This window comes from Saccoglossus kowalevskii, chromosome 3 (assembly GCF_978046115.1).
Source record: "Saccoglossus kowalevskii chromosome 3, keSacKowa6.1, whole genome shotgun sequence".
NCBI lineage: Eukaryota > Metazoa > Hemichordata > Enteropneusta > Harrimaniidae > Saccoglossus > Saccoglossus kowalevskii.
This window is the reverse complement of record NC_140643.1, coordinates 41,729,440-41,741,692: the sequence shown is the minus strand read 5'-3', so window position 1 is coordinate 41,741,692 and position 12,253 is coordinate 41,729,440. Positions and strand designations below refer to the sequence as shown.

Sequence of the window (12,253 nt, the reverse complement as noted above, 5' to 3'; positions counted from 1 at the left end):
GATGAGGAAATAGTATGGAATTGTTACAGAATGAAACCGTTATTATACCACTAGCACAGTTCATAAATAAAAGCTTCAAAGTCAGGAAGCAGGATCTTACTTGACATCTTAATGCCTGCCGTCAATTTAGTATTTTAGAGATTTTGTATTATTTAGTAATTTAGTGATTGTTTTTATGTTTTTTTTTCTCGTACTTTGTGACCATTTTTTTTCTCTCCGGGGATTGTGTAAGAGTCAATAATAAAGTAAATAAATAAATATATAAATAAATAAATGAATAAATAAATATAGAGGAGCACATTGTTTTGTTCTTGTGGTTACAAAACTGTTATTGTAAACTACAATTATAACATTTGTGAGAGTCAAGTTTATTGTGATCAGATTTGATTTGCATAATTAATTACATCGTTAAATTAATTACAATTTTATTTTTTGTCAGCTGGTGAATGTTGGTGATGATGTTTTACTATTCTATAATGACAAGGCCCTACTTCAAAGCCTCATAGAACTGATGAGATCGGAAAGAGAGCGTATGGATAATGCTAGTCCGCTACTCTATCATATAAATCTGGTACATTTATTAGCTTGTTGCACAGAAGGAAAGAATGTTTACACAGAGATCAAATGCCATGCATTGTTACCTTTGGATGATATCGTAACAGTTGTTACTCATAACGACTGCTTACCAGAGGTGAGTGTAAATCAAATGCCATGCATTGTTACCTTTGGATGATATCGTAACAGTTGTTACTCATAATGACTGCTTACCAGAGGTGAGTGTAAATCAAATGCCATGCATTGTTACCTTTAGATGATATCGTAACAGTTGTTACTCATAACGACTGCTTACCAGAGGTGAGTGTAAATCAAATGCCATGCATTGTTACCTTTAGATGATATCGTAACAGTTGTTACTCATAACGACTGCTTACCAGAGGTGAGTGTAAATCAAATGCCATGCATTGTTACCTTTAGATGATATCGTAACAGTTGTTACTCATAATGACTGCTTACCAGAGGTGAGTGTAAATCAAATGCCATGCATTGTTACCTTTGGATGATATCGTAACAGTTGTTACTCATAACGACTGCTTACCAGAGGTGAGTGTAAATCAAATGCCATGCATTGTTACCTTTGGATGATATCGTAACAGTTGTTACTCATAACGACTGCTTACCAGAGGTGAGTGTAAATCAAATGCCATGCATTGTTACCTTTGGATGATATCGTAACAGTTGTTACTCATAACGACTGCTTACCAGAGGTGAGTGTAAATCAAATGCCATGCATTGTTACCTTTGGATGATATCGTAACAGTTGTTACTCATAACGACTGCTTACCAGAGGTGAGTGTAAATCAAATGCCATGCATTGTTACCTTTAGATGATATCGTAACAGTTGTTACTCATAACGACTGCTTACCAGAGGTGAGTGTAAATCAAATGCCATGCATTGTTACCTTTGGATGATATCGTAACAGTTGTTACTCATAACGACTGCTTACCAGAGGTGAGTGTAAATCAAATGCCATGCATTGTTACCTTTGGATGATATCATAACAGTTGTTACTCACAACGACTGCTTACCAGAGGTGAGTGTAAATCAAATGCCATGCATTGTTACCTTTGGATGATATCGTAACAGTTGTTACTCATAACGACTGCTTACCAGAGGTGAGTGTAAATCAAATGCCATGCATTGTTACCTTTGGATGATATCGTAACAGTTGTTACTCATAACGACTGCTTACCAGAGGTGAGTGTAAATCAAATGCCATGCATTGTTACCTTTAGATGATATCGTAACAGTTGTTACTCATAACGACTGCTTACCAGAGGTGAGTGTAAATCAAATGCCATGCATTGTTACCTTTGGATGATATCGTAACAGTTGTTACTCATAACGACTGCTTACCAGAGGTGAGTGTAAATCAAATGCCATGCATTGTTACCTTTAGATGATATCGTAACAGTTGTTACTCATAACGACTGCTTACCAGAGGTGAGTGTAAATCAAATGCCATGCATTGTTACCTTTGGATGATATCGTAACAGTTGTTACTCATAACGACTGCTTACCAGAGGTGAGTGTAAATCAAATGCCATGCATTGTTACCTTTGGATGATATCATAACAGTTGTTACTCACAACGACTGCTTACCAGAGGTGAGTGTAAATCAAATGCCATGCATTGTTACCTTTGGATGATATTGTAACAGTTGTTACTCATAACGACTGCTTACCAGAGGTGAGTGTAAATCAAATGCCATGCATTGTTACCTTTGGATGATATTGTAACAGTTGTTACTCATAACGACTGCTTACCAGAGGTGAGTGTAAATCAAATGCCATGCATTGTTACCTTTAGATGATATCGTAACAGTTGTTACTCATAACGACTGCTTACCAGAGGTGAGTGTAAATCAAATGCCATGCATTGTTACCTTTGGATGATATCGTAACAGTTGTTACTCATAACGACTGCTTACCAGAGGTGAGTGTAAATCAAATGCCATGCATTGTTACCTTTAGATGATATCGTAACAGTTGTTACTCATAACGACTGCTTACCAGAGGTGAGTGTAAATCAAATGCCATGCATTGTTACCTTTGGATGATATCGTAACAGTTGTTACTCATAACGACTGCTTACCAGAGGTGAGTGTAAATCAAATGCCATGCATTGTTACCTTTAGATGATATCGTAACAGTTGTTACTCATAACGACTGCTTACCAGAGGTGAGTGTAAATCAAATGCCATGCATTGGTACCTTTGGATGATATCGTAACAGTTGTTACTCATAACTGCTTACCAGAGGTGAGTGTAAATCAAATGCCATGCATTGTTACCTTTGGATGATATCGTAACAGTTGTTACTCATAACGACTGCTTACCAGAGGTGAGTGTAAATCAAATGCCATGCATTGTTACCTTTGGATGATATCGTAACAGTTGTTACTCATAACGACTGCTTACCAGAGGTGAGTGTAAATCAAATGCCATGCATTGTTACCTTTGGATGATATCGTAACAGTTGTTACTCATAACGACTGCTTACCAGAGGTGAGTGTAAATCAAATGCCATGCATTGTTACCTTTGGATGATATTGTAACAGTTGTTACTCATAACGACTGCTTACCAGAGGTGAGTGTAAATCAAATGCCATGCATTGTTACCTTTGGATGATATCGTAACAGTTGTTACTCATAATGACTGCTTACCAGAGGTGAGTGTAAATCAAATGCCATGCATTGTTACCTTTGGATGATATCGTAACAGTTGTTTTAATACTCATAACGACTGCTTACCAGAGGTGAGTGTAAATCAAATGCCATGCATTGTTACCTTTGGATGATATCGTAACAGTTGTTACTCATAACGACTGCTTACCAGAGGTGAGTGTAAATCAAATGCCATGCATTGTTACCTTTGGATGATATCGTAACAGTTGTTACTCATAACGACTGCTTACCAGAGGTGAGTGTAACCTTTTACGCTAGGTTTTCATTTTGTTGTACCCTTAGATATATAAGAAGATTTTACCTGAAAGGCATAAATATGAGAGTAGGCAGCTGTACACACACAGTATTTACAAAAGCAGCTAACTCATATTGTACAGTGCAGGTCTAGTACCTATTATTTTAAAAATATTGACACTGAGAGTGCAGTTCTAAACTATCGCATTATTTGTTTAAATTAAGGCACTGGCGCTGGCACTGCTACACTGGCATTGTTGCGCTGACATAACTACGCTGGCACTACTATGCTGGCACTGCTATGCTGACACTGCTACGCTGACACTGCTACGCTGGCACTGCTACGATGGCACTGCTACGCTGACACTGCTTTTCTGGCACTGCTTTGCTGGCACTGCTTCGCTGGCACTGCTTCGCTGGCACTGCTTCGCTGGCACTGCTACGCTAGCACTGCTACGCTGACACTGCTTCGCTGGCACTGCCTTGCTGGCACTGCCTTGCTGGCACAGCTTTGCTGGCACTACCACTGCTACGCTGGCACTGCTACGCTGGCACTGCTACGCTGACACTGCTACGCTGACACTGCTACGCTGACACTGCTACGCTGACACTGCTACGCTAGCACTGCTTCGCTGGCACTGCCTTGCTGGCACTGCTTTGCTGGCACTGCTTCGCTGACACTGCTTTGCTGGCACTGCTTTGCTGGCACTGCCTTGCTGGCACTGCTTCGCTGGCACTGCTACGCTGGCACTGCTTCGCTGACACTGCTTCGCTGACACTGCTTCGCTGGCACTGCTATGGCACTGCTATGCTGGCACTGCTACGCTGGCACTGCTATGCTGACACTGCTACGCTGACACTGCTACGCTGACACTGCTACGCTAGCACTGCTTCGCTGGCACTGCCTTGCTGGCACTGCTTTGCTGGCACTGCTACGCTGACACTGCTTTGCTGGCACTGCTTTTCCGGCACTGCCTTGCTGGCACTGCTTCGCTGGCACTGCTACGCTGGCACTGCTTCGCTGACACTGCTTCGCTGACACTGCTTTGCTGGCACTGCTACACTGGCACTGCTACGCTGACACTGCTACGCTGACACTGCTACGCTGACACTGCTACGCTGACACTGCTACGCTGACACTGCTACGCTAGCACTGCTTCGCTGGCACTGCCTTGCTGGCACTGCTTTGCTGGCACTGCTTCGCTGGCACTGCCTTGCTGGCACTGCTTTGCTGGCACTGCTTCGCTGACACTGCTTCGCTGGCACTGCTACACTGGCACTGCTACGCTGACACTGCTACGCTGACACTGCTACGCTGACACTGCTACGCTAGCACTGCTTCGCTGGCACTGCCTTGCTGGCACTGCTTTGCTGGCACTGCTACGCTGACACTGCTTTGCTGGCACTGCTTTTCCAGCACTGCCTTGCTGGCACTGCTTCGCTGGCACTGCTACGCTGACACTGCTTCGCTGACACTGCTTCGCTGACACTGCTTCGCTGGCACTGCTATGGCACTGCTATGCTGGCACTGCTACGCTGGCACTGCTTCGCTGGCACTGCTTTGCTGGCACTGCCTTGCTGGCACTGCTTCGCTGGCACTGCTACGCTGACACTGCTTCGCTGACACTGCTACGCTGACACTGCTTCGCTGGCACTACCACTACTACGCTGGCACTGCTACGCTGACACTGCTACGCTGACACTGCTACGCTAACACTGCTACGCTGGCACTACTACGCTGGCACTGCTACGCTGACACTGCTACGCTGACACTGCTACGCTGGCACTGCTACGCTGACACTGCTACGCTGACACTGCTACGTTGGCACTGCTACGCTGACACTGCTACACTACCGGTAGTACTCTTCAGACAGTACATTTCCTGAGATTGACTGCTAACAGCTTCTCAACACACAACAACTTATTGATCAGATCTAGTCACTGATATTGTATCCAGTACATTTGCGACATATTTATAGGTACCATCCTGATTGTCATCGTTGTTGAGTGTTTCAAAATTGGAACCCACAAAGAAATATTATTATAACGAATGCGTGACATTTTTTAACACCTCTCTTTATCTGCAGGTTAAAAATGCTTATATAAATTTTTTGAACCACTGTTATGTTGACACTGAAGTTGAAATGAAAGAGATATATACCAGTAATCACATGTGGACACTATTTGAGAATTTCCTTGTTGATATGGCTCTGGTGAGTAAAAGTGGTATCAGGACTTTCTAATTATATAGCTACATCAAAGGCAGATAATAGATAAGGGTGGGAAACTAGAGAGACATGTGATGAAGGTCTCACTGATCATGAACTGTTACATTATCATAGAATGCCTTTGTCTTCTTGAAAAGATTCACACCTGAGACATTGTCTGCAATCAAGTTTTCCTATAACCATCCTGGGAATTTCACAGTGTTCTTGGTCAGAACAAGTTTAATTGTCACGCTTGATACTAGCAAGGAAATCTGAAAGTTTGCATCGTGTGTTTTCAATGCCATCACAGAACACCTAGACATGATTATATTTATATTTACACATGTAAGAAACATTTTGTGAATTTCAAATGATGGTTGAAGTCTTAACCTACTAATATGTGAATGTATATTATTCTTATAATAAACAAAATGTTTATCTTGTATATTTTGAAATAGGTGTGTAATGCCACCCATGATAGGAAACATGCTGACACAATGCTAGAGAAATATGTCACAGAGACTGTAATGAACATCATCACGATGTATTTCAACTCTCCCTTCTCAGACCAAAGTACTACTGTTACTGTAAGTAATTAACACTGCACTCTGATTGGCTGGAAATATGTCGCATTGGAATCTCCCATTGGTTAATTATGTTTGATCAAACATCATGACAAAACTTGTTAAAAAAGTATGGTCAAAAGAAAACAGTCAAACTTGAATATGTCTTGTGTATTTATGGAATTTTGAATATTTATAAGGCAAAAGAAAGTGACAATGAGAACTTGTCACTATGGAAACATGATCTGAAGTGATGGTATTAACTAGATATATGTTTGAATGTGGTACAAAATACCCCCATGATTCTTTAACTCAATGTTCTCTGATTATTTTCAACAATATGGACAAGAACATGCAATTTACAATATTTTTGTTTGATGTTGTATATCAAACGCTGTTCTTATAGCAATTCTCCATCACTCATATGCTCTGGTTGTTTTGGATTTTTCATCTAACGAATACTGTTTCATGTCCTGCAAATGAAACATTTTTAGTTTATTATAAATCAATTTCTAGTTTAGTCTAAAGTATCAAACAACAATATTAAACAACTGGTGTTTTGGTGTATATTTCATCTTTAAGTACCGGTATACTATCATAATTTGTGTCTCTTTGCAGACTCGTCAACCTGTCTTTGTTAAGCTATTGCAAGGGGCTTTCCGTGTATCCCAGTGCTCATGGTTGTCAGGGCAACAGAAGTTTCATGTTGAGACGTGTATTAAGACTTTGACTGATATGGGTAATATGTGAATTATATGTTGTTGTTGTTGTTTGTGTGTTTGTTTCAATGTTTGGGTGAGAAAGGATTATACAATGTAACTAGCAATACAGGTGATTAATATGAGTGTGCTGTTTAACATACATGTTGCATGTGTTTGATGTGGAATATTCTTGCCCTGGGGTGTTCTGCTTCTAGAAAAGATGGTACAGGTACCCAGCTTTCTTACTTGTGATGGAAATATTGCCTACCTTTATATGCAGCGCATGCAACTTTGCTATTACTGGTAGCTTATCAATTAACCCACTTCCTCGCAATAATTATTTAGTGCTTGGTGTTTATCTACATTGATAATTCCAAAATATCCCTGCCATGTTATTTTACATTTAATTTATGACGATTAGTAACTGAAAACCTTTTGCCGATGTTGTGTTGAAATTTCAAATTAATGATCTAATGTCATCTTGGTACTTCTTAACTGATATATCAATAATTGGCTTCCTAATTAATTGGATGATAGCCTTCACCTAGCTACTAAGTCAAAAGTCAGCTGAATGTCAGAAAAGTTTGGTCAGTTTTAGATCTAATTTAATTTAATGTATGAAGTTATATCCACACATTGGCTGAACTTGCCCTAATTATTGTGTTGTTAGTAAGGACATACTTAACACATGTAAAGATGACATAAATGCTTTAATTTAATCTTCTCCTATTATCACTGCTTATTGCTTCACTAGTACTGTCTTTATGTAACACACTTACCTGTATACAGACAATTTTCAGTGTCTCTTTGTATATACATGTAGTGGGAGTTACCATAGTGATGGACCAGCATGCAATATTTCTCTAGCTGTGCTCTTTATTACTTTGATTTATAGCTTTCTTAATAATTATGTTTGCTTTGTTCATAATAGCTGTCCATGTTCATAATAGCTGTCCTGGTGTTTTGTTGTATTGTCCCATTGTCATCTTGTTACCCTTGGTTGTGTTCACTGACATCACAGCAAGTCTTCTCATCTTTGTTGTATGTAGTTATCTCTAAGTCATCATTTTGTTTCTTCACAACATTTATTTCTTAAATTATCATGAAAAGTGTGACATTTATTTGTTTTATTCGTATCTTTGGTTACCTATATATGTACTTATTATTGTATGTTTTTTTATTCTTTATTTTCTCATCTTATGGGGATCATCTTATGACATTAAGAGTTTCATGTCTTGTTTCACCATGGTTTTGTGAAATGCCTTCCATTTCTTTGGTTTATTCTTTGATGACAATGGTTGTCTTGTGACAAGTCCTTCATGATTTTCTTAGAATATTGCTTTCATATTTCTCTACATTGTCTTTTGTTTGTTTATTTCTCTTTATTTAAAGTTGATAGTTTGTCCCGTGCCATGTCATTCATGCCTTGGCCATTGTCTGCTTTGCTTCAACCTTCTCTTGTAGATCTTGGAGAATAGAGTATTTTCTTTTTCCTGACATTGAACATAGATGCATGCTTTATCCTTCTTATTTTGCCCTTTTAATTTCTTAGCTACATCACATTTTCCACTGTTGAACAAGTGTTCAACTACATAAGGGCAGACAACCTCAAAGATGACAACAACATATGTACAGATTTCACTTCTAACATGAAATCATGAGATACTGCATGCTTCAGCATTGATGTATCTTAAATTGTTAATACTTTTAAAAAGGCAATGTGAATAACTTACATTTGGTTGCATCTATATATAAATATTAAAAAATCTTTGTTCTGGCAGCAAAGACAGCAAAATTTATTAAATGAAATACTGAAAATCTCTGAGTATACATCCTGGGTTTATCTACATGTGTATAACAGTACAGTTAATTAAAAACTTATTAGCAAATAAATACTGCTTTGTTTCACCAAACATATTTATTAGTCCCCGTTCGGACGTACCTTATGTGTGACATATGCACATGCAGTGGTTTAGCGATTCTATTCAAAATGGCAGACTGGCAGCCATCTTGTTTTTTGAAAATGTTGTATTTTGGACATGCTTTGTCAGTTGTCATTCAAACTTGGTACATAGATTATGCATGTTAGGATACAAGTCTATGACGATTTATTTCGCAATTAGTTCAAAGATGGTCGACTGGCAGGCATCTTTTTTTATTTTTATGCAGTATCTTGGACGTGCTCTGTCAGTTTTCATTCAAATTTGGCACATACATGTACATGTACTTTATACATGTTAGGATGCATGTCCATGACAATTTGTTTCAAAATTTGGTCAAGGATGGCCGATTGACAGCCATCTGACGTTTTGGCCTTACTACTATATTTCCACAATTTATGTACCATTTTCATTCGTATTTGGCACATACATCATACATATCAGTGTGTTTCATAATCAGGTCAAAGATGGCCGAATAACGGCCGTTTTTATTTTTGGCCATATTACTACTACACGGAACACGTGTTTTGATGTAAATAAACAATCTGTTGTATACGCCACTTGGAACTCAAGTTTCAAGGACACGCATACGACAACCCCTCCACTTTAATATGATGAGCACAAAGAGAACTTTCAAAAAATTAACGGGGACTGTGTCATTTTCAATGACTTGTTTTTTGAGAAATCATACCCAAAATCAAAGATATCTAAAATATACAAAGTTATAGACATTGCTTCTTTAAGAATGTTGACTTGTAATAATTTGCTTAGACTTGTGTCTGGTTATCAGCAACTGTTGCTAATGGTAACAATCATTTAACCTGTTTATCACTTCCAGTTCACACACTTGCTTCCTCAGTGAATCTTTTCTTATTATGAACTTAAAACTGAAATGTGCTTTTTTTAAAACTGCATGCTATTTATTGTCATTGCATTTGAACCTACCATCCCTACTTTAATATGTAATGGTCTATATTTGTAGCAGTGGGACATTCTATTGTGGGTTAATAAGGGGTGACTAGGTTCTGAATGTGCATGTGCTGATTGTGTGAATCAAATAACCAATAAATGGGTTGTGTTAATTTATGTGATCCAAGCAGCATGTTATAAATAAAATACTACCATATACACCAATATGTACATCTATCCATCGTCTTGCTGTCATTTTGTTTGATCTTGAAATTATACTATTATTGATTTCCAAAATTATTCAGCTTTCACAATTCTGACATTTCTATGAATTGACCTTTGACCCTGTGTGCAAAAATGCGGTTGTGTCAAAAGCATCAGAATTATTGAAATCCAAAAAGTATGATATTCAAAATGAATTTCATGTTGAACTTGACTGTAAGACGCAATGGATGTCTGTATAACTAATGAATGTACCAACCAACCATGGCAATACTTTCTACTATATAACTCAGCTAAGAACCGTGGCATAGCAATCCCAGTTGACCTTGACAGTCAAGTCAATACACTATTCTCCAAGTCACAAATAGTGATGAAACACTCCAGACATTGGTTAAGTCATGGGCGACATAGGCGAGACTCTATCATGGCTATCTCCAGAGATTATCGCAGCATTATTGAAGGATTACAGGTGAGTTTGTAATATCTATTGTCTTAAAACACCAAACGTTTATTGTAATACCTGTATGCTTACATTTTGTGGTGACTTCCACCCAACCAGAATGTGAATGTAGCAACCAATGTTATACATCAGGCATTGAAATCAATGAATATTTTCTCAGCTTCTTTATATAGAATGTTTCTTTGTTGGGCATATAGACAGAACAAGGCATCACAAAATTTACGCCCAGAATCTAAGTGCCATTCCACTCACTGTATGCCACTCCACTGATACCTAGGATCTATGTGTCATTCCACTCATTGTATGCCACTCCACTGATGCCTAGGATCTATGTGGCACTCCACTCACTGTATGCCACTCCACTTAAGCCTAGGATCTATGTGGCACTCCACTCACTGTATGTCACTCCACTGATGTCGAGGATCTATGTGTCATTCCACTCACTGTATGCCACTCCACTGATGCCTAGGATCTATGTGTCATTCCACTCACTGTATGCCACTCCACTGATGCCTAGGATCTATGTGTCATTCCTCTCACTGTATTCCACTCCACTGATGCCTAGGATCTATGTGGCACTCCACTCACTGTATGCTACTCCATTGATGCCTAGGATCTATGTGGCACTCCACTCACTGTATGCCACTTCACTGATGCCTAGGATCTATGTGTCATTCTACTCACTGTATGCCACTCCACTGATGCCTAGGATCTATGTGTCATTCTACTCACTGTATGCCACTTGACTGATGCCTAGGATCTATGTGTCATTCCACTCACTGTATGCTACTCCATTGATGCCTAGAATCTATGTGGCACTCCACTCACTGTATGCCACTCCACTGATGCCTAGGATCTATGTGGCACTCCACTCACTGTATGCCACTCCACTGATGCCTAGGATCTATGTGGCACTCCACTCACTGTATGCCACTCCACTGATGCCTAGGATCTATGTGGCACTCCACTCACTGTATGTCACTCCACGGATGCCTAGGATCTATGTGGCACTCCACTCACTGTATGTCACTTCACTGATGCCTAGGATCTATGTGTCATTCTACTCACTGTATGCCACTCTACTGATGCCTAGGATCTATGGGGCATTCCATTTACAGTCAATAGCTGACAGTGATGAGATATTACTAGCATCATACCTAGGCATATTTGATGGCATTTTCAATCAACCAATCAAATTTACAGTCAATAGCTGACTGTGATGAGATATTACTAGCATCATACCTAGGCATAGTTGATGGCATTTTCAATCAACCAATCAAATTTACAGTCAATAGCTGACTGTGATGAGATATTACTAACATCATTAGTGGAGTGATGTATAGTGAGTGGAATGCTGCATAGATTCTTTTAAGGACAAGAATGTACTAGATACATTCATATCATAGTAATGGCATAAAATATCATATATCATTCTATACATGTCAAGAAACATAATACAAAACAAATGATAATCGTATTACCTAATAAGTTAGGACACAGACACTGTCATACTATGCCCCAGTTAACTTATTTGTATATGGTAACACACTGGAAGATATATAACTATTGGTACGTGATGAAGAAAATTGTTAGTTGTAGCCGTCCAATACAATACAATACTAACACTTATAAAATAATTCAAAGTTAATATATAAATAATCAAATATTATGTTTCATTAAAGTTCTGTAAACTGTATCTGCTTTTTACTTAGAAAGGGTTATGGTTTTACTTATAATATGGAGTTTAAAATGTCAGCATGTGTACCATGTG

General features: G+C 38.8%; 1 protein-coding gene across 1 annotated transcript in view; it reads left to right on the top strand.

The window, feature by feature from the left end:
* The window catches only part of LOC102806067 (inositol 1,4,5-trisphosphate receptor-like), a 160,623-nt gene that overhangs the window by 84,129 nt on the left and 64,241 nt on the right, over nt 1-12,253 (top strand). Inside the window, exons 30-34 of the mRNA XM_085497225.1 lie at nt 440-691; nt 5,568-5,693; nt 6,146-6,274; nt 6,869-6,989; nt 10,316-10,491. Coding sequence (XP_085353351.1) covers nt 440-691; nt 5,568-5,693; nt 6,146-6,274; nt 6,869-6,989; nt 10,316-10,491 — 804 coding nt within the window. The remainder of the gene's footprint in view (nt 1-439; nt 692-5,567; nt 5,694-6,145; nt 6,275-6,868; nt 6,990-10,315; nt 10,492-12,253) is intronic.